This window comes from Ascaphus truei, chromosome 7 (genome assembly GCF_040206685.1).
Source record: "Ascaphus truei isolate aAscTru1 chromosome 7, aAscTru1.hap1, whole genome shotgun sequence".
NCBI lineage: Eukaryota > Metazoa > Chordata > Amphibia > Anura > Ascaphidae > Ascaphus > Ascaphus truei.
The window spans coordinates 79,926,205-79,950,513 of record NC_134489.1 but is presented as its reverse complement, the minus strand read 5'-3'; the positions used below and the strand labels follow the sequence as shown (position 1 = coordinate 79,950,513).

Below are 24,309 nucleotides of genomic sequence, written 5' to 3'. Positions count from 1 at the left end.
TCTTCGGCACGAACCTGGTGCTCTGGCGCCGTTACGTCGATGATGTGATCATTACATGGAGAGGCACGGAAAACACTCTGGAAGATTTCTTGAAATACATTAATGACAACCAATGTAATTAAAAATTTACACACAATCAGAGCAGGACTAAAATTGAATTTCTAGAGATTAGAGTTGAAGATGGCGCTCTCCATTCAAAAACTTATTTCTAACCTGTTAGTTGCAATAACTTTTTATTGGCCACAAGTAGCCACCAGAAACAATGGTTTGCCCCCCCTCAAGGAAATTGGAGGTGACGGGTGCAGCGGACACAATGGAAGGGGACCGTGGACTCTACAATATGTGAGCAACATTACCATCAAAGCAAAGAGTTACTACCACACGCTGGGAAGCTATCCAAAAACGCTGTATTTGATGATACTGGCTGTAAGTGCAATATTGTTCTTACAGTAATCTAGTCTTTTGTAATAAATGTATTGTGCCTTGTCTTTTCTCTCTTTTATTTCCATTGCACTGGAGACCTAGCCTGTCTAGATTATCCTCTGACACTCCAGTTAGGAAAAGAATTACAACACAAGCTATGCAAAATTGTAAGTGCATGAATTCAAATGTATGAACATTAAGGGTTAATTAACCTGTAATTGATACATTGCTATCTTCTCTTATTTCTATTTTGGGCTAAAACGAATATACTTGGGACAACGTGCCGTCTTTTCTTCTTTGCTCACATCCGGAGGGACGTGGAACTCTCTCCTGGACTCTGGCTGCTGAACCTAATAATATCTGTATTGGACTCATTATCTTCCTCCGTTAGCACTATTAAGTTTGTTATCACTGTATATTTGTAATTAACTCATTTATATTAGGTTAGTGTTTATCGCTGCTTTTTTCTTTAACTCTCAATGTATTACTACCTGGTAAAACATTTTATATATAAATAAATTGTTTGTAATTTGGATGGTTTGTTTATATGTCATTTTCCGATTGTTTAGCGTTTTTAATTAATTATTTATTTTGTTGGCCACTGGTTTTAATTGATGTGTTGGCTAGTGGTATAAATTAGTTAATTGATTTGTTGGCTAGTGCTTTTATGTATTGAATTGCTTGTTTGGCTAGTGGTTTTATTTCTTAAATAGTTTGCTTGGCTAGATGTTTATTGAATTGTATTCTTATGTTTTGGAATGGCAGATTTTTTATTATTGTGATGTTTTGGAGATAGATAAATGTTATTGATGTGGCTTACAATTAGGCTTTTTAGTTCTTTTATTGTTGGGGTGTTTAGGTGCTTGTGTATATCTTTTATTATTGTATATTTTTGGCCTTCATGCTTTTTTATTACAGTGACAATTGGCTGCTATAGTGCTTATCATGCCCATATTATATGGGTATAATGTACCACTATGTCAATCAATGGGTACAGGGTGGGTATAGTGGTCCCGGGGTGGGTGGTTAGGCCTCCTGGGTGGGTAGCCGGGTTGGGTGGGTTAACCCCTTAATTACTATAGCGGTTATTAACCGCTAAGGTGATTAAGGGGTTAAGGGCCATAAGATTGTATTTTTTATTGTATTCTTTCTGACATCGAAGGACATGGACCTGGAGTATGCTGATGAGGACACCCTTCATGATGTCAGGTGTAAGTAGAATGTTTTATTTACTTTATTTTTGCTGACTGGCTAATGTTTGATTTTATAATAGGCAATTATCCATATTTGGATAATAGTTATTTTGCCTATTACAGTACTGTATGTGTTGGGGGGGAGAGGGTGGATTTATTTCAGTGTATTGGAAAAAAGATTTGACCAGAGAATTGGTACTGCTGGCCAGCGGGGACCCACAATGACAACCCGAGGGACCCCAGACACCTACGGGGACCACCCGAGTGTCCCCAGACACCTGCAGGGACCACCTGAGGGCCCACAGACACCCACGGGGACCACCTGAAGGCCCCCAGAAACCCGCAGGGACCACCTGAGGGACCCCTGGATACCCACGGGGACCACCCAAGGGCCCACAGACACCCACGGGGACCACCCGAGGGACCACAAATCCTGGAGGGACCACTCTAGGGCCCTCAGACACCCACGGTGACCACCTGAGGACCTCTGGACACACGCAGGGACCACCCAAGGGCCCACAGACACCCACAGGAACCCCTTGAGGACCCCCGAACAATGCAGGGACCACCCGAGCGCCAACAGACACCCGCGGGGATCACCTGAGTACCCCCAGACACCCACAGGAACCACCAGAGGGCCCAGAGGGCCCACAGGCACCTCTGACACCGCAGGGACCACCTGAGGGCCCACAGACACCCGTGGGGACAACCTGAGGACTCCCGGGCAGCCATGGCCTCTGGTATCATCATGTGAGGTTAGGAGAGGTGGATAAGTGTTTATTGTGGGTAGTGAGGGTGGGTGAAGAGGGTATTTGGCCCTTGGTGGGTAGCGGGAGGTGTTAACCCCTTCATTTCCTTAGCGATTAGCCGCTAAGGTGATGAAGTTGGCTGTAAATGCATTTTTATTGCATGGGATTCATGCTGGAGGTCTCCGGTGCTGATATTAATGGGTATCAGCTCCTGAGACCCCCAGCATCATTCCGATGCAGGAAAAAAGCCTTTTTTCTGTCCCGTCTCGCCGCCTCTGAGCAGCTTCTCACCAGCCTCACTTTTTCTGGCGTGAGGATTTTGAGAGAAACTTGCCATTCTAGAGCCATGATAGGCCTCAATAACCTAATCGTGGCTACTAGATTTGCACGAGTTTCAGAATCTGCCGATAAGTGGCTTATCGCCGCTTACCCGGCGATTTTTTTTATGATGGCTGAAATTTTTGGCGATTCATGCCTTTATCGTCCACTTATTGAGGCTTACGGAATAGCAGCAGGCATTTTGGCCGATATGTGCTCGATAAGTGGCTTATGAACGCTTGTAGCATAGGCCCCTATGTGTATAATATTAGCTATTCTACCATTAGCTCCATCCCAAATTCCCAAGCACATGGTGTGTGTCCCCAAAATTTTGTCTCAGCATTAAGTGAATCTAGCAGTTTTAGAGCTAGGAAAATCCTATTGATTTAATGTCTATCAAATTGGCAGGAAAAAGGCAAATTTCACCTGGGTCGCAATCTCCTGCAAATGTTTCACACATCTCTAATTACAGCATATTGAATAGGTGACTATAATGTATATGGTCTATAATAGATATGCTATAAATTGACACTATTGTGGCACAGAAGTATACATGCAAGTTTAAAGTTCATTTTTAATTTAACACCTTTGCTTCCAAATGGGTCTGCAATGCATAGCAAATCTCTGGCAGCAAAGGAGTTAAGAATACAGTTATATAAATAATTTCCAGTTCCTTTTCAAGATCAGATTGTTAAAGGGACAGTCTCATGTTGCAGGCAATATTTTAAAGACCTTATCAATTGCATTTGGCTTTCTTGGCAATAATTATTCCCACATGTTATTACATTGGACGATATGCAAGTGACAAATAAACATGTTTTTATTTTCAGACTGTTCTGTGATATTACTATCTTATAAGATCATTGTCTTTCTCTTCTAGATGTGTGGTTCGTGATGGCATACTACAGGGGCAATCCCTTCTAGGACCTACGTGAACTAATTCCAGTGATTTGTTTAAGGGGTCTCATCTGGATAATTCATTAAAGAGTTTACCCAAATCTGACACCTACAAGTATTTTTTTTAAATGAGACTTGGGAAGGTTTGATTTCCACTGGCTGTTCGCTTTTGTGTGATGTCAGCAAGTGCTTGTGCAGCCAGAGTCCCCCCTCCCAACAACTTTATTGGTTCTCTGAAAAAGACACCTCCATTCAGAGGCCCCTAAGAAATTCAACTGTCCGAATGTGTGGGATTACACCTTTAATCTAAAAAGAACAATGTAGAGTCATTAGAAAAGAATATAAAAAAAAATAATAATAATGTCATTTTAGTTTAATTCATATATATTTTTATATTGTCACAATACCTTTGACATTCCTTTTGTCGAAAAATATAGTCCAGAGCGCCGTAAAACAAAAAACATTTTTCTCCATGACTTTTTCCCTTTTTCTTTCATGTATAAATAGCTGTGAACTTCAGGATATGTGCTCGTACTGAGAAACATCTATAAAGATAACAATTGACACAGTAAAATTCTAAGGCTACATGGGAAGACATATGATAATATACTTTCCATTGAAGTTTAAGCTGCAAATGCCCCTAACTAACCCCCTTTTTATACAGCTTTGTAACAGAGGATACCTCTGGAGCTGAACAATGCTATTTTCAGCTCCAGTGACCACTTGGGTTCCCGAGATACTTACCGATGAAATTATCAGTGTTATTTCCTGTTTTTTTTTTTTTTAAAGGCATTTAAATGGCCATCCAATAGGAAGCCATAACCAATTACGTTGTGGCTTCCTATTGGCCTGCGGAGTTCGCAGGCATTTTGTTTCCCCTGAAGGGAGTTTTTAAACTGTAACCTCCCCATTAAAGCTGCAGTTCAGTCTTTTTTTTTTTTTTATTTATTTTTTTACTTCAATAGTTTTATGTGTGCAATCTCTAATTACCTAAAGAACTGTATAGCTGCAGGTCAATTTATTCTCCATGTATTGATAGGTCGAAATTTGGTGACATAATTAGTGAAGGGATCTGTTTATATTCTGCTTGTCTGTCAGTGGAAGCTTATGAATATTCATGAGCAATCCTGCACTGACATGTGCTAGAGGGAGGGCAGGGCTGACAAAGGGGTGTGCCAGAGCTTGTGACAGGACATGAAGGGGCAGTGCCTTAGCAAATGGCTGTTAAAATAGAATACAAGATAATTGGTCTTTAAAAGTTGTTTTTTTTTAAAACAGAAAATGCTAAAAGTATTTTTTCTTACTACAGAACTGATTTATTTAAAAAAAACACACATGGGGAGACTTCCTGTGACGTCAAGAGGAATGGCTGCCTGAGAGACTTGCTCCAGGGCCCCTCCAACGAATAACCAACCTTAAAGCACCTAAATAAACAAATCCCCCCCCCCCCAAACCTTACAGCCCTGAACCCCTAAGACTAGCTGGGCATAAGCGTGACCTCTCCCTGCGATTTGGAGAGGGATTGCCGGCGCTCTGGGAGGCCTCAGGTGAGCCCCGACCCCCGGTGGAAGTCTCCCCCTGCCTCACACACAAAATCGGAGGAGCCGTCTGGAGGAGCGGGGCGGGAGGTAGGAGAGGCGGTGGAGCTGAGCTCCGAGTGTCCCGCGGACTCCGGTCGGACTGGGGAGCACGGGGAAACCCCCCCTTCTGTGAGCGGTGCCTGAAGCGCGTCTGAGGCAGCCTCCCGCGGCCCCGTGAGGAAGCCAGTGCAGCATCACTCCGCTGCGGTTCCCTCACGCAAAGTCAGAGGAAACGCCGGGAGGAGAGGTGCGAGAGGTGGAAGAGGCGGTGGGGCTAAGCTCCAAGTGTCCCGCGGAGTCCGCTCTAACTTCGGGGCTTGGGGATCCCCCCCTGCGCGCGCTGCCCTTGAAGTGCGCCCGCGGCGGCCTCCCGCGGCCCCGAGGGGATGCCGGAGCTGCAGCAGCATCTCCCCGCTGCGGTCCCGGTCCCCGCTTGCCTCCCTCCCCCAGAATAAATAAAATATATATACATACCCCCATCAGGCGATCCCGGCAGGGGAGAGTACCCCCTGGCTGCAGGAACTGCGAGACCCACCACGTGGCGGCAGGAGAGGAAGCGGCCATCTTAAAGGAGCACTACACTGAGACACCAGCTCCCCTTAAAGAGATATACGGCTGCTTGTCCTAACCACCAACTTCCAACTGCTGCCTGAGCCTCAGTGTGCCACAACCCCCTACCTCCCCAGCAACACAGCATTGAGCCAAATAAATAAATACTCAGCAGCTCCAGAAACACCCCAGAAGTTCCACAACACTCTCACACCTCCTCCCCCCCTAAAATAAAAGGGAATAAAAATAATAAAAATAATAAAGAGGGGACTATCAGACTTTCGGAGACGCCCCCCAAAGAAGGCGCAATGCTGCCAAAGAACAAGCGGACCCAAAATACGGTCACTAAGTTCTTTGCACCAGCACAACGCCAGATGGAGCCGGCCGCCGAGTTTGAACTGCCCGAACACAGACTGCACAAAGACTTCTTTGAGGCCCTATTTAATAAAATCAGGCGAGGTTTCCAGGAAGATTTGGCTTCAGCCATAGAAGGCCTCAGATCCGACGTAGATAGCCTTACCGCACGCACTGACACACTAGAAGCAAAGGTAGAGGAGGTCTGCCACACTCAATCGACAACAGAGGACGAGGTGAACAGGCTTGGTAACCTCGTGAATGAGCTAAGGGACGCCCTCGATGACCAGGAAAATAGACAGAGGAGACAAAGCATCCGCATCAGAAATGTGCCAGAAACAATCCTGCCGGACGCCATACAAGCATACCTGAAAAAGATTTTCCTGAAGCTGGTCCCGGATCTGCAGGAGCATGAGCTACTGATGGACCGCGCCCATCGTGCCCTGGGTCCCAAATCCCCAGACCCCAACCGCCGCAGAGACATCATAGACAAAATGCATACCTACACAGCAAAGTTGCGAATCATGGTGGCTAGCAGAGGGGTGGGTGACATCCAAATAGGAGAAGACACCCTGCAGATCTTTGCTGACCTGTCCGCTTTCACAATCAACAAGTGCAAAGACATGAAACCCTTAACTACTATACTGAGGGCTCAAGGCATCCGCTATAGATGGGGATTCCCTTTCAAACTGGTGGTCCCCAGAAATGGACGCTTTCTAACCATTGTGGACCCAGAGGATATCCAGGACTTCCTTAAGGCTCTCGGAATACCCTCTCCACAACCCCAACAGCCTCCCCCAAGATCGGCCAACAAACCCGCCTCCTCTGGGACCCCCCGTGCTTCGGAACGGCTGGAGAGCCAGAAGCAACACTAGAGCCAACTAACCTCATCTCCCGCTATGGGTTGGGAGCGCCAGCTCCCCACCAAAACCTGCCTAAAGCCCATACTGCCACGACAGACCCGCTGAGGACTTGAGGAAGACAACCAGAGGGAACCCCCCCCCGAAGAGAGGCCAAGTCCACCCATCTACCTGATGTTCCTGATACCTCCAATCTCGGCAACTGGCGCCGTAGCACAGCATTCCCAGTGGAGAAACGCCGAGACAATCAGCGACAGACCCCCCAGCACACTGCCGCCTAGAACTCAGCCAAGACCCCCCTCCACTAACCCTCATTCCCCCCCCACCACAACCCTTTCCTCCCCTCATTCCCCCCCCCCCGCCCGACCCCTTCCCCCACGTCCCCCCCCAACCCCTCCCCCCCCCCTACACCCACCCCCCTCCTGAATCCCCCCCCTCCACCTCCCCCCTACCTGCCCCCCGTCTTTCCTACCGCCACCTACCAGAGCTGGGGGAGCTGGAGTCGGAGGGTTGGATCCACCTTTTTCCCCCTGACCCCGATATGCCACCAGTCTACTCCTACCCCCCTGCCCCTCTGCCACCACCACTGTCTCCCACCCCCTCTCTGATCCCCTATGCCCCTCCCCCCACCTCTCCCCCAGAGAGGCCCAGACCTGGGTCCCCATCAACACGCCAGCTCCCAAACAATCCAAAAAAAGAACTATTTACCCCTGAAACTGCGAGCAAACCATTAGCCCCCCCCCTCCCCTCTCCTCCCCCCCCTCCCCTCCCCTCTCCTCCCCTCTCCTCCCCTCCCCTCTCCTCCCTCCCCACCCTCCCCCCTCTCCCCACCCTCCCCCCTCTCCCCACCCTCTCCCCTCTCCCCACCCTCCCCCCTCTCCCCACCCCCCCCCAATCCCCGCTACGATTACAGCAGCAAATCTGGCTATAATCCACAAGGAGGGTAGAGATCCGCTCCTCTGCGGTAACTACAGGCCCATCTCCCTGTTAAATACCGATCTCAAAATCTACAGTAAGATCTTGGCAAACAGGCTAAATCCAATTCTCCCTAGACTTATACACATAGATCAAGTAGGTTTTGTGTCAGGAAGACAGGCCTCCGACAACACCCGCAAAATTGTGGATATAATAGACCACGTGCATCTCACCGGATCCAAAGCAATGATTCTGAGCCTCGACGCTGAAAAAGCGTTCGACAGAATCAAATGGTCTTTTTTAGACCAAACAATGCTGAGGTTCGGCTTCAGTGGCCCTTTCCTAGAGGGAGTGAGAGCCCTCTATCAAAACCCGACAGCGTTTGTCAAACTATCAGGCGGATTCTCGGATCCAATAAAAATCAGGAACGGGACCAGACAGGGCTGCCCGCTTTCCCCCTTGTTATTTGCCCTAACCATTGAACCTCTAGCGGCCAAAATTAGAGCCGAAAAAAGTATCAAGGGGATTCAAATTGCGGACCGAGAGTACAAAATCTCCCTATTCGCGGACGATGTGATTCTGACCCTCGATGACCCCCTTTCCTCCCTTCCTAGCCTTCAAAGGCATCTGACTCAATTTGGGCAGGTCTCTGACTATAAGGTCAACATAGACAAATCGGAAGCCCTAAATATCTCCCTCCCTCCCCAGACGTGGAAACTTATCCAAGCCCACTACAAATACAAGTGGAGCTCCACCTATATAAAATATCTGGGGGTCAAAATTTCAAACTCGTATAACTCCCTTTATCAACACAATTACCCCCCCTTATTTGACCAGATTAAAAAGGACCTGGAAACGTGGAAAAAACACCAAATTCCTGGTTTGGAAGGATAGTGTCCATAAAAATGAACGTCCTCCCACGGTTACTATATTTCTTCCAAAACCTCCCCATCGTAGTGCCACGCCCGGCTCTAAAGAACATCCAGTCATTAATGCTCCAATTCATTTGGAACGATAAGAGACCTAGGGTTCCAAGGTCATTGATGCTCTCCTCAAGAGCAAGAGGAGGCATGGGGGTCCCCGACTTAGTCAGATAATACCTCGCAGCACAATTGAAGCAGGCTGTAGTTTGGAATTGCGACCCAGCCTCGGCCTGTTGGCTCGCAATAGAGTCACATTACGCACAGCTTCACTCCATCCAAGTGGCACTCTGGACCACAGGAGGGAGAGGGAGTGGGCCACAGAGGCTTGGCCTCGGAGCAATGAGATGCACGTGGGACGCATGGCTCAAAAGCAAAGGGAAGTATTGTCTGCTAGCTTCTCCCTCCCAGCTCACCCCACTCTTTGGGAACCCCAACGTCCCGCCAGGGTGTTCCACAAGACAATTTGACCAATTCCAGGGTCACAATATTAGGATGGTTGCCGATCTACTGCAGAAGGGACAGATCCTAACTTTACAGGCATTAAAAAACAAATTCCAGATCCAAGACCTTCATCTATTTAAATATTTACAACTTAGGCACTTCCTACACTCAATGTCTCCAACCTCCAAATTCCCCCCGCTGACCCGATTTGAAACCCTATGTCTCAAAGACATATACCAGAGAGGCTTGATATCACAGATATACAAAAGCACGGAACCGACATCAGACCCCCCGAAACACCGCTATATGCAAAAATGGTTGGACGAACTAGGTCTCCCAATAGACCTGGAAGACTGGGAGGACATTTGGGAGCAAGCCCCTAAAACCTCAATTTGTACGACAATACAAGAAAACATCTATAAAATTATATTCCAGTGGTACCTGACCCCGGCTAGGCTAAGCCAGGTCTACCCCGGCACACCAGACCTGTGCTGGAGGGGATGTGGTCAAACGGGAGACATGGCCCACATTTGGTGGTCATGTCCGGAGATCCAGAAGTTCTGGACCAAGATCCAGACACTTATCTACGAGATCACTGGAATCCCTCTCCCCCTGGACTCCCTGACCATGGTGCTGAGCAAACCCATAGATGACCTCCCCGACCAATGTCCTGGCTGACCAGGGCCGTGCTGACAGTGGCAAGATGCTCTATAGCAGCAGCCTGGAAACAAATTAAGGCCCCCTCGAGAACCACAGTAGTGAGAAGGGTTAACGAGGTCATGACTATGGAGAAGCTTACGGCCATGCTCCAAAAGAAAATGCCCCAGTTCTGGAACACATGGGACCCCTGGATCGAGAGATAAACCCCCAAAAAGTCAAAGCACATAGGTCTAGCAGCCACCCCCAAACAATTGGAGAGCTACACCGGGACACCTCTGGGCAAGCCCACATACCCCCCTCCCCCTCTTCCCCCCCCCCCCTCCCATGTTTGTCTCCTCCTCCCCCCCCCCTCCTCTTCCCCGTACTCTTTTTCCTACTGAAAAAGGAAAACTGTTATTGGTCCTTCTCTGGAAATAATGAGCACAAATGTTGTGGGCCCACGACACTACTGTATGTAAATTTATCTGTGACTGTGACCAATAAAAAATTTGTTACAAAAAAAAACACACATGCAGGATATTGACTGAACTGCAGCTTTAACTATCTCGGGAACCAGTGGGTGCTTCAAAAAGAAAAGCAGATATTCACAGAAGAAGAAGTAAGGGACTCAGAGGTCTTAAATACAATACACAGGGGTTAATAATCAACATTTCGGTTCATACAAGAATCTATCTCAAGACATAGATTGTATATATATATATATATATATATATATATATATATATATATATATATATATATATGTAGAGAGATAGAAAGACATTAGTCACTCAAAGAGATTCATCATTTATGTTGATTATGCTTACCTTTAATGTGTCTGTAGGGGTATTTGCACAATTAACTTCACTTGAATAGGTCACCATTGTATCTGGAAAATAGTTCTGTTAAAATAAAATCATTAAAATACAAATAAAACTGTTTAACCTTTTAGTTCTGCAAATATAAGTATCATACCACCACCTACAAATAGTAATTTGGCCTAAACTACCAAAAGATTCTTAGCTCTCTGCTTATTGTCATACTTCTATCATTAGTACTGAAAGGAGATTATTTATTTTTAAGCTGGCCATTTAAGTTAAAGCATACTGTATGTGCTGCAGAACTAGAATTCAGCATCCTTAATCAAAAAATATCATTAAGACAGTAATACTTCCTAAATGGGTATATTTTCTCAATCAGCATTTGAGATGGGTGAGTGGAGACCCTCAGAACTAAATCAAAGCACTCCAGAGAGGTTCCAGATTTGTTTGGTGTATCTGACACAAGAATTAGAAATACAGCAAACAAACAATATGGGCAATAGATGATGTCATGGTTTCCTATTGGCCGCTGGAGTGTTGATGACCACATTGGCCATATTGTGTCTTTTAGGCAACAGATACAACAGCAGATATCTTGGAGTATCTAGAAAGTGAAGCATCATGATTCTCAAAGACTTTTTGTAGAAGCACTGCACCTTTAAGTGAAATGTATATTCACTAATTTCATATACAGTGCTAACTCCCACATCAATTCAGCAGTCTTTGTAAGATCTTTTATGCACTTTTTGTAAATAAATACAGTAGTAGTTAAAAAAAAATCTACTACTGTATCAGACAATGTATCCTACTTACCTCTGGATTTTTGAAAAACTCATATTTTGCATAATATTTCCTAAAGTACAGCCTGCATTCTTCTTCCATATTCCACTTTGACTGCACTTCAATCACCATCTCGTGGTCTTCTATAACTCTTTCTGAAATAAAAGGGTATATTTCACTACTGTTGCAGGTCACAGTTTAACGTCAAATTATTATCTGATCTGAACAACACAAATGGTACTCTCCAATGAGCAATACTTATGGCAGCCATCAGCATAGCCACTTCTAAATAAAAGGCGAATTTTCACTCTTCCAAGGGCCCAGTAGCAGCATTGTAACCATGGGCTACTAACAGAGACTCAAAGACTGTCTGTCTGCCAAGGACTTAGTACATTAAGGGAGCGGCCTATTTTAGTAGCGGTAAAAAGTGAATTTCCATGCGAGAAGAACCCTTTCCGCATTGTAAACACTTTCTCGTATGTCAAAACCATGAAAGAAAGACGTTTTAGAAGCAATTTCATTCCGACTCTGTAAATCCATGAAATATGGCCAAAATAAACCAATCTCGCAAACCTTGCTAATTTTCTGGTATTCTAGTACATTTATTAAATCCAAAATGCCAAACCTGGCACCTCAAGGCTGGCCAGATTGCCCCATTAGATGCAAGATTAGCTGTTTTAGCTCTGTTAGGCAGGCACTCCCTTATTCAACTACCTTTTTCATGCCCTTTTCTAATTGTTTCCTGTATTGTCTACGTAATTATATACACTACTGCAAACATTACTCGTCAATAATGTCCTGGCTGGAAGAGTTGAAGGGCCAATTCGAAGCTGATGGTGGAAAGTAATGCCCATTTCTATGTAGAATTTTAGTAAAATAGTTTACCGGAACGTGCTGTAGGATGTTCTTCTAACAATAAAATAAAAATATAATTTTGTGTATATATATATATATATAAATACAATTTTTTATATATATATAGACATACATTACCGTTCCAAGGTCTGGTAAAGCAAGAGACAGTTGTAGAAATCTTCACAAAGTGTATTGGTGAAAATAGTGGTACATCAAGAAACCCAATGTTTCAGTCCTCCAAAATGGGACCTTCCTCCGGGGTACAAGGGGTATATATAAAATGGTGTGGGTGGTGTGTGTAAATATCTTGACATCTTCACAAAGGTCACAACGGAGACCGAAACGTCGATCACTTAATTAAATACCCCATGAGAAATGTTAAAATGTACTGAACCTCTTTGCAATATAGAAACACTTATATAACAAACATTATAGTCTAAAGCTGGTAAATTCAAGCATTATTGAAATTCCTGCTCTCTGATTGATTAAAATTCCGGGCATTATCCATTCAGTAATGGCCCGGAATTTTTGGAACCATGCCAAGTTTTTCAGCCAATCAGCATTCAGTTCTCATCTACACAGAGGGAGAGCAGCTCACAGACAGAGGAGGGGATTGGACAGGAGGCAGCAGCAAGGCACTGACTCCAACCCCCATCCTGCCTACAGAGAGCTCCACACAGGAGAGTGAGAAGGAAGGTTTGTGTGTCTGTCTGCTGTGTGTTTTGGGGGTGTAGAGGGGGGCAGCAGAGTCTATTTTGTTGGTGTGTGTGTCTGTGTCTAAACTTAAGTGTATTTTGTGGGTGAAGGAGGGCTGCAGAGTGTTTTGTTGGTGTGTGTATGTGTGTGTGTGTCGGCAGTGTGTGGGTGTAGAAGGGTGCAGCAATCTGTTTTGTTGCAGGGTGTGGGTCTGTCTGCAATGTGATTTGTGGGTGTAGAGGGGGCCTGCAGCGTGTGTCTTCAGTGAGTGAAGAGGAGGGCTGCAGCTTGTGTTTTGTTTGTGTGTGTGTCTCTGCAGTTTTGTGGATTTACAGGGGGCTGCAGTGAGTGTTTGTGGGTGTAGAGGGGGGCAGCTGTGTTAGTCTGTGTGTTTTGTGAGTGTAGAGCAGTGATTTGCAACCTTTTTTGTTTGGAGGAACCCTTGAAGTTTTTTGAAAAATCTCGGGGAACCCCTATTTGGCTGACACATATTAGGTTAATTTCACACCCCACGAGCCCTCTCTATTTCCCACCCTCTACCCATTTATTTCTCTCCCCTTCGCCTCACTCACTCTCCTGCCTCGCATGTATTTATCTCCCCTGTGTCTCACTCTTACTCCCTCTTTTCCTCACTCACTCCCCCCCTCTCCTCTTACTTGTCTCTACCTTCCGTCAATTACCCCACTCTCACTCAATCCCCCCACAAAATACATACCAAAAAGCCCCACCTCCCTAAATACGGCATCATTGTCCTCCTAATATACCCACCCCCCTGCATCTCACATCAATCCCCCCCCCCCCCCTGCATCTCACATCAATCCCCCCCCCCTGCATCTCACATCAATCCCCCCCCCCTGCATCTCACATCAATCCCCCCCCCTGCATCTCACATCAATCCCCCCCCTGCATCTCACATTAATCCCCCCTCCTGCATGGCACATCAATCCCCCCTGCATGGCACATCAATCCCCCCCAGCATCTCAAATCAATCCTTCCTACAACTCACATCACCCCCCTGCATCTCACATCACCCCCCCTGCATGTCACATCTATCCCCCCTGCATCTCACATTAATCCTCCCTGCATGTTACATCAATCCCCCCCTGCATGTCACATCAATCCCCCCTGTATGTCACATCAATCCCCCCCTGTATTTTACCCATTCAGTATGAGCAATGTGTGGCAGGCTAAGGTTGTGATTGCGTGCGCCCCCTCCCCCCGGAGCTGTACCCACCACCACCAGGGTTCATCTCCGCACCTCGGGCGCAGCAGCAGCGGGCAGAAGCATGTAGGAGGCTTGAGGCGGGAAGACTGCACACGCTCTATAGCAGCAGGCACCGGAAGTGCCGGACTCCTAGAGCGCGCTCCTAGGGAGGAGGAGGGGGGAGAGCCAGGAAAGCCGTCGCCGGGCTGCAGTGAGTGCGGGCGGCTCGGTGGAACCCCTGGGACTGCTCCATGGAGCAGGAACCCTAGTTGAGAAACCCTGGTGTAGAGGGTGGAGGAGGGATGCAGAGTCTGTTTTGTGGGTGTAGAGGAGGGGGAGCTGCAGAGCGTGTGTACGGGGGGCTGCAGATTGTGTTTGTGTATATAGAGGGGGTGTTGCAGAGTGTGTGTTTGTATGTGTAAAGTGGGGGAACTGCAGAGTGTGTGTATATAGAGAGGGGCTGTGTGTATGTACAATTTCATTTTCATAAACATGTGCAGTAAAAGCATAACAATGTAGACGGTCATGCTGATAAAAATTAATATGACTACAAAAGTCTCTATGTTTTTTATGAAAAATGTAAAAAAAAAAAAAAAAAAAGCCTACATTTAGCCTATAATAGTAATAATCCCCTCAGAACAGGGTATTACTGGGCAATAATGCCCTGGCTGGGTTAAAGTCCCTCGGCTTCGCCTCGGGCCTTCAACTCTTCCAGCCAGGGCATTATTGACCTGTAATACCCTGTTCTTTGGGGATTATTACTTAATTAAAACATTTAAAAAGTTTTTTTTTTAAGTTAACATCGTGCAATTTGTACTGTATGTTTATTCGCTTGGAATGTGGGATTTTACTAGATATTTTCAAAGTGGAAAAATGTATAAAATACAGAATGATGACAAAATTGTTTCGGCTACTTATTGCTGTGTGAAATCGCGCGATTTGTCATGTACACCACAAATCAAACCTTGGCTGGACATGATTAGAAGACTTTATTTTAATAAAAGGAGGTGGGTGTAAAGTTATTTAACTTAATGCATACGGATGTAGTACTGCTGAATGAAAAAAATGAAATATTCAGGCACATTTAACCCTTTCACGGTTAGTGGCACCTGTAACATAATGCAATGCATCACATGCATCTCCGGAAGAGAGACAGTTAAGAAAGCATATGGCAAAATATGTTTTAAAATTAGACAATATGCATATTTTCTCATAATAATAATAATAATAAGTGGAACACATTTTCAAGAAGAGATAGTAACTTTGATAATACCTAAACATAAGTTAGAGAGGTGCTCAAACATAGTCCAGTTATTGTCATCAATGTAATGATTATTCACAATAAGTAACTTGCATATATCCTGAGCGGATATATCATTAGGCACTTCCAAGGCTCTGCTGGTGTCATCCTCACTGTATACTTTAATTACCTGTGTAACATAGAAATTGGTTTAGTTTCAATTCACCACACGACCAATGTATATAATACTTAGTTATAGTATTGTAAAGAAAGCGATCATTTATTTCAAAAGGATTGCACCAGGAGAAGTGTAGATCTGTACTGAGTGTTCAGAACATCACAGGTGTCCTCTTCATGTATACTGGGACGAGACACAAGAAGAAGAGAGCTGTGAGGCTACGTAAACTCGGCACACTATAATTTAACCTACAAAGAAATCTCATGGTGGTCCCTTGAAAGAATTCAGGCCCAGATTCACAGAGCTCCGATATTGACTTACTGAGGCATTAAGCTCACTAACGCAGATAAATCTCTCTCCTCCAGCAACACCCTGACTCTGGAGGGAGCTAATGCTACCTTTAGACAGGCATAACGCAAGTTATTTGAAGCCAACCTGTTGTACTGTAGTGCTAACTTTAACATTATTAAGCCTATGTTAATGAGATAACTAACAACTGTTGATTTTTACATATAATTAGCTTTCTGGATTCACATTAACCTCAGGGAACATAAAGTCCGTTACCGGTTTTACCACCATTACGTCGTGAGCCCTGAGTTAACCGAGATTTGTGGATCTGGGCCTCTGCAGGGTAAATAATACAATCATATTACTCGTTCGTAGTATACACTACCCTAACTGTACTATATTTATCTAGCTGTTTTTTTTTCTTATTTGTGTTTACAATAGTAATTGTACAACCCCAATATTTCCAAATAACAACAGATGGATGGATTTAAAATCATAGCTGTGTATTTATTTCTTTAAATGTTTACATTTATGGCAAAACACAGTTAACATATTATAACATTAATTACTGTACACACAATAATACAAAGGATCATGAATGGTGTTAGCAAGCTTGTATCATGGAGCCTTATACAGTAATTCAGAATTCTGGCTCTCATAGCAATCGCTGTCCGTGTGCCAACGCTGATACTACATATTGCACAACAAACCTTTTTTTTGACACAATTTAATTTAAATAGCAGCCTTTGGAAACTCTATGCCAAAATGTTACAGCATAACTACTGAAAAATATCAAGAGCCTATAAATGTAAAAGCAAAGTCTCTCTGTTCTATAGCTAGGAAAATACAGCAACCGAAACAGAACTAGGAGTTGTACTGTATATTTAAAAAAACAACAATTAAAATCAATGGGGTTTTTTTTTCTCACTGATAAATCTGGAGCTGTGACATATTCATATTGTACAAATATTGCAGCAGTGAAACTGATAAATGTCCCTATACTATTCTAAATGTCAAATAACAATAGGTGCTAATGCTTTTCATGGAGCATTATGCTAACCAAAGTGTTTTAATTATAGGTCCTAATCTGTTATGTTCAAATAGGTACTGTATATAAAAGAAAATATAATGAACTTAGATAATAACCTGTTGTTGCTAGTGAACTTTTGACCTCATATTTTCATTAGTCTTAGTACTTGAGTAACATTTCATGACTGCAAGGTCGGGTTGGTTTTAAAATGATCAATTTATTCCTTCTAATAACTGTTTATTGTCACGACCAAGTATCTATTTCCAGTACGGTAAAGGAAAAACTAAACATCACCAGATTTATGACTGCTATCTCTGCATTTTGAATAATAAATAATTAACATGACTGCTCAAAATAGAAATAACATTTAGAATTAAAAATGTACATAACGTTTATGGATATTATATTAGAATATGTTTTAGGATTACCCAATCAATATCTCAATTCAATCTTTGCTTTTATAGACAAGTGCTCTAAATTCCAGTCATTAGCACAAAAGATGCCACATGTATCCATGGTTCTTTATAGTGGTAAGAAATGTCATACAAAAAGGCATCTCATACAAAAAAAAAGGCACTTCTATTGCCAATATTCACAAAGCTCTGATATAATGTAGATTATGGTTTATCACACCACTATCCCTTGTTGAGTCCCATATGGGAGGTTATTTCATGGTATAGTAAAATAAACTCATTTTATGTTATAATTCACACACCCAAGGCAATTTTAAGGAAATCTATCCAGGCAATTAATATAGAACTTGACAACCGTTGATAGACCATTTTTGGCCCACTTTGTCTGCCCAAGTTTCCTGCTTAATCTTTAGTTTTTATGTCAGACTCACCCCAACCAAATATCGTACACATTCCAACATTTGTTTGTAATGTCCCCTTTGATAAGTTAATTAATGCCATTGTATCTTTAATATTGGATAACATTATATATATATTTATATATTGCGTTCATTAATTCACACCTTGTGTACTTAACTACAGTACCTGCCTGCTGTAGGTGATTTAAATATACTGTACATTTTTTTCTGACATAGAAAAGTTACATTAACCACATGGTAATCAATTTAAAAAATAATCAATATTGAGAAATGACATGTACATCAATATAAATATATGAATATTTAGCAATATGACCATTGATTTAGTTGTCACATTTCTGAATCACTATCTTAAATTAACCAGTTTGAAATCCGAGGTAAAATTGAAGCTGGCTATTTCTTACTGGCTAACTTTAAATACATATTAACTACAACTGAAGATTTGAGATTTTGTCGAATTTCATGGAGCTACACATAGTTAAGAGAAAATGGCACTATCTTTGAAATGGGTGAACAAACCATCCAAATGCCAGTTCCTTGTGATTTTGGTCAAAGCTAAAAAAACAGAATACAAGCTGTAAGGTGACAGAGTTACATTGTGTCAGTATAATTCTATGTACAGTACTTTGTAACACATTTATTATTACTATCAATAATTACTGCATATAGTTTGTATTGTACATGAGCTTTCAAAACCTCCCACATTTTTTTCTGCCCTTTGATCGGCGACTTTTCATCTTTGCCAGTTAATGTTGGACTGATCACAAAAATGTAATTAATCTCTAGTTTACTGTGCGTCGTAGCAAAGAGTAAACTAATGAGTAATATTCTGTTTAAACATCTTTATGAAAGCATTTGGAATGTAAATGTCAATGTACATTTCCACTATATCCCCTTCTATTCCAATGTCTACATGTTGCTTAACCTTTTCGTGTACATTTCTCATATGCAAAGCTGTTAAAGCATTCAGACTTACAATAAATGTCTCAATATTGTAACATTCACCTAATATAACAAAGCATGTACAGTAAGTGCACCGTGGAGAGATCTGAATGTGCTAAGATGTGCTACAATGAGAGACTGAAAATGCTATTAGAAGTACTGTAAAACTTGAATATTATTAATATTGTAGGGAGTCTAAAATATCTGCTCCATTAGTCCTAAAAGGAAAATATGAGAATCATATGACAAACATTGTTGTTTACATGTGCAAACAAAACACAATTTTTTATTTTATATATACATATACATATACATGGTACTTAAGCCGTACAATATACTGTGTGAACTATCCATTTGGATTGATTTGGCTTCCATTCAAACTGTATAAACAAATAAGGGGGTTCATTGCAGTTTCCTTTCTTCCCTAATGTATTGAAAGACAAAGACGTTCAGTTGTAAGCTCCTACAGAAGGGAGTATCTCCTTACCCATTATCACTGAATGCCTTTTTACTTAATAGATTCCAGTTACCGTTTATGTTATTGTATTGGGCCTCTCACATTATACTGTAATGACACTTTTGCCAATGTGTTGTTAATTAGAGATGTTTTTTATTTATTTTTTTGTGTGTATTTGAATCCGGTGCAGATCGATCGGTTCCTTTGATCTGCGGATTTCTAAAAAATGGTCTTTCTGGGGAAAAAAATCATTGTGGATTCCGTAATCGTTGGCGGATTTTTAAGAATCCAATCTGAGGATTTTTTAAATCCGCCAATGGATTGTGGAATCCGCAGATTCAATTCTTAAAAATCCGCCAATGGATTGTATCCAATGTCGGTTTTGGAATAAGCCGCACGGATTGAAACTGGAAAAATCCGTCAACAGATTTTACAACGTGGAACAGGAAATTCCCGGAAACAGATTTTGACAGTTTCACCCATTTCTAGTTATAATTAAAATTTGCTGTTAAAGTTTTCTAATATATAGGATGATGCTTTACATGTAAAGTTTGTCCAGTTTGTCCGCGTGCAAATGAACACTAATATTTATATAATACAGTATATAAGAAGCAATGTATGCATATGATTATATATATATATATATATATATATATATATACGCACACACATTACCTATATATTGTATACAATAAGTAACATAACATTGGTATTTGTATATGTAAATATTTATGTCTTACATTTAGTGTGTGTATATATATATATATATATATATATATATATATATATATATATATATATATATATATATATATATATAATATAAAAAGAATATCCTCAGCACTCAAGCGTTTAAATGGGATATTTGATTTATTCTTCAAAAATATGAAAGACGAAATAGGTCACCGCGTTTCTTTTTACACAGAGGGCTTCCTCAAGAGCAGTTTTATATAGTATATTATATAGTAGTAGCATAATAGATTACATAATATAGTAGTATACAAAAACCATGACTGTGAAATGTTAAACGTATAACTAAAAATTTGTATGTAAAAAAAATACAAATATTCTGTTACATATTTTACAGTTTAAACAAAAACATTTATATATAGCAAACAATTTGATTTTGACATTTTATTACTTTGGCAGTTCTTAATATTAAACCTCTTACGTTCTTAAGAATATTACATTTTCCCATTGTATGCTGAACTACATTCTTCACTGTAATCAATTTACTGTACTTAAACAATTTGACAGTGAATAACTCTTGCAGATTTGTTTACACACAGAAGATTACTTTGTAGCAAAATTATAAAGCTATATATATCTTCAGATGATTCTTTTGCATTATCCCATGCTTTCCTAAATCAGTTTAGTTTGCCCAGACAAAGTTACTGTTTCAACAGCCATGCAAAGGCTGTTTTTTTTCTTAGTTATTGACAGAACATATCCCAAAGCAAAAGTACTGTAAATAATCAGATGCCCTACCCTTTTCTGTAGAACCAGTGGAGTGATCGCAGGCAAAGTTACCCTTCTTGCATACAAACTCATGTTTGCTCTTCGTAGGTATAAACTACGAATAATAGTCCAAGATATGCAGGCACGTTAAATATTTCATAGTTGTTGGAACACTGCACCAGGCAAAAAAAAACTTGTGATCCCAGCTAAAGTCAAAGCCAATTAAAACTAACTGTGGGAGAGAACTAACAAGCAGCCAATGACAGGGTTTTCAAGGCTCCTCTTTTGTCCTTGGAAGCACATTCTGATACTTTTGTTTATAATACTTAAAGAAGCCGATAACATGCATCAGAAGCTTTGGGTGCATTTTGCTTAGAAATGCAAAGACTTGGGCCAAAATTAAACTAGTGTGTCTTTAAAACAAAACAGTTTAACCCTTTAAACACCAACAGGGTACGCAAACTTTGAAAAAAATATGAAGTGGCATAAGTTTCAAGCTTAGGTTTGGTTCATCCAAAAGACATAGGAGATACGAGTAGACTTACAGTAAGCGTTAACGCTTCATATGTCATTTCTGTCATTCTTCACTTCCAGGAACTTTTATATAAAACCAGTGAATTGGGACTTTAAGCTTAGTTGCCCAGTAAGTAACATTCATTGTTAGCAGTTAAACAGCTGAGAGCCAATATGCCAGAAAAAATGAAGTGAGCAGGACATACTGTACATTCATTTCAGTGTCCTGCATCACTTAAGATAAACCACTACTTACTTGTGAAGGTGCTCAAAAGGCTCCTCGTTAGTAGTTATCCTGAGACAGGTACAAGTGGATGCTTTACATGTATGTTTGGCTTACAGGTTCACAGCTATATTTAGTTAAAACTCAAGTACTAACTCCTTTTACTAAACAGCACTTATCTGTGAATAAAGTGGTTATCTGTTCCATGCATTCATAGAAATGTCAACCACCAAGGACCAGAATCAGTGATATTGTAGTGCTGGTTCTTAACAGTGATAATGAAAGGAAAGTATTTGCAGTTGAAATGTCTGTATTGAGCAACTAAAGTGGAAGACCATTTTACTAAATATATATATATATATATATATATATATATATATCATGCAAATGAGCATACAGTAATATTTCCATTTGCTATATGCTTTTGCTCTGGAGGGTTTTTGTCACTTTTTTTACCCACCATAACTTAACTAAGTATGGTAAAACCTATCCCTTGCTTTTTTTTTTGCATAGCCAGTATAAACAACCCCACACTGAAGAGACCCATTAAGGTCGAAACAGTCTGTGGGTGCACTGGTTATGCATCTTAACCCTGGCTGTGCTCAAAGCTGTGACCATGCAGCAAGCTTAAGCCTATAGGGGAACCCTGTTGAATGGTTTTGAAGCAAAAGGTGGCACTTTGTGCTCACTTGCATGTCATTTCCCAGAATCCCTTGCAGTGGAAGTGCTGTGTGCTGGGTGATAATGGTGAAAGGCGGGGTTGCAGACCTGTCTAAGACTTGCAAATGAGCATACAGTAATATTTCCATTAGCTATATATATATATATATATATATATATATATATATATATATATATATATATATATATATATCCATTCTATGATGGCTGTAGAACCAATAGGATTTGTAACCATGAGGCTTTGATAAATGAATTCCTTGTTGGAACACTTAGGCCGTGCAACAGCCACTGTACACTTTTTTTTTTTTTTTTTTAGAATGTAAGTAATGTTTAGTAGCTATTGGAATATAGGACTGTATGCTTAATTTAAAACAATAAAATGACAATTACCAAGGAACATCCAATATATAATGTTATTGTTGGCAGCACATTGAGAGCTGATACTTAGACAAGAATAATGATTCAGTAGTTGCATAGTTGCAATAATGAAGGCTGGGTCAAATAATGTATTTTAAACAATAATATTAAGGCTACTATGAGTTTGATATCATAATTTTTTCCAAAATAAAAATCTATTTGATGATTTCACATGGAAAACCGTGATTTAGAAATACGTTTAAATTCAATTTCTAAAAAGAAACAACAACAGAAAACAATAACAGGTACTGTATGTAAGATTTTGCTATTACTGACCCTAACACAATATTATTCAATTTATTTAGTATTTTCCTTACTTTTTCCAGCACACGTTTTCTTAAGTTTTTCCTCAGTCCGCCACATTTTGGGAATAGCCAGCAAGATTAACTCACATATTCATAATTAGGATACATGCATATACTGTATGAGTGCTTTGAAATTCATTATTTCTCCCTAAAACCAGGCTTAGCTTAGGAGCATCCACTTCGAGAGAGAAGGAGAAACATGCTTCCTTCTGCTCTGGAATCTTAACTTCTCTTAGGGGTACAGTCTATAGAGTCCGAAGTGGCTGTTAAAGTTAATGGGGATTTTCAGCTGAAAACAGCCAAAACGGGTAATTTGGAGTATATAGAATTTACCCCATATTGTCTTAAACAACATGCCTGTTATAGCATTCAAAAATAGGCAGTTTTCTTCGAAGAAGAAAGACATGTGTTTTGCTTTACCTAGGCCAGTGACATTGATCTTGCCAAGAGATATGTGAATTTAACAAAATTCATTTTGCCAAAGTTTTTTGTAAACTACTGTATATAGGTCTCTCTCCCTATATCTTTCTCTTGCAAATGTCTCTGGAAATGGGCAAATTCTGCCTGGTACTCAAACTTAAGCAAAAAGTTCACACATACTGAAGGCTTCCTCCCATAGAAAAAAAGCAACAGACACATCTAGTCTGAAAGGGGTTCCATGAGGGGAGAATAGAGAAGCATTGCATTAGTGAATAACGCTCTTGATCTAGTGGTCTGTATAAATACAAATATGGGTGACCTTATAAATAATGGGTTGCATTGTATAAGGTACATACAGTACTATAGATGTGCTATACATGTTATGTGACTCAGTGATTCTTGAGCTGCCCTAAAACAGCGGAAAAGCTGTAGGGGTGAAGTCTGCCCATCACGGATTTTCTATCTCTGATTCCTTCGCTTTGCTATGTGATCCCTCTGGTAGAGAAGGGGCTTAACAGACAGTGACCTTGACAAGCATTGTCGCTGCTTGTGTACCTTTGATAGTCTCTATTCTAGTGGTGCTTAACTTCAGTCCGCAAGACCCTCAACAGGTCAGGTTTTAAGTATATCCCTGCTTCAGCACAGGTGTCTCAATCAGTGGCTCAGTCTTTTAAGTCACCTGTGCTGAAGCAGGGACTTATTGAGCTACCTGTGCTAAAGCAGGGACATCCTTAAAACATGGACTGGAGTTCAGCACCCCTGCGCTATACAGACATGCCCCTGGTGATTAGATGTAAATAGGCACATTAAATAGAATAACAAAATAATGTTGTTTTGAAAAATAACCATAGTGGTTCAATAAAAAAATGGACAACAAATGGACAGCGATTGCCGTTTAATTAATTTCAGATTTGTACGTTGCTGGCGCCTCTAAACTGTAAAGGGTTATTAATTAGATAAACAGATATACTGCTGACTAGGCTCAGAGGAGGATTTTCAGACTAATCATCATTCCATGCTCTCTGCTGATGTTAAAACATTTGCTTTAAACCAAACATATTGCAAAGATAAACACTATAGAGCAAACATCTATTCATTTGTCAGTAAACTTAGACGAATTCTGACACT

At 41.4% G+C, this 24,309-nt stretch overlaps 1 protein-coding gene across 1 annotated transcript in view; it reads right to left on the bottom strand.

Moving 5' to 3' along the window:
- GRB14 (growth factor receptor bound protein 14) overlaps window positions 1–20,821 on the bottom strand; it is a 47,803-nt gene extending 26,982 nt beyond the window's left edge. The window contains exons 1-5 of the mRNA XM_075609200.1: window positions 20,653–20,821; window positions 15,471–15,627; window positions 11,476–11,597; window positions 10,669–10,743; window positions 3,988–4,125 (exon numbers count right to left, since the gene is read on the bottom strand). Coding sequence (XP_075465315.1) covers window positions 3,988–4,125; window positions 10,669–10,743; window positions 11,476–11,597; window positions 15,471–15,627; window positions 20,653–20,715 — 555 coding nt within the window. The 5' untranslated portion in view covers window positions 20,716–20,821. The remainder of the gene's footprint in view (window positions 1–3,987; window positions 4,126–10,668; window positions 10,744–11,475; window positions 11,598–15,470; window positions 15,628–20,652) is intronic.
- Window positions 20,822–24,309: the final 3,488 nt, after the last annotated feature.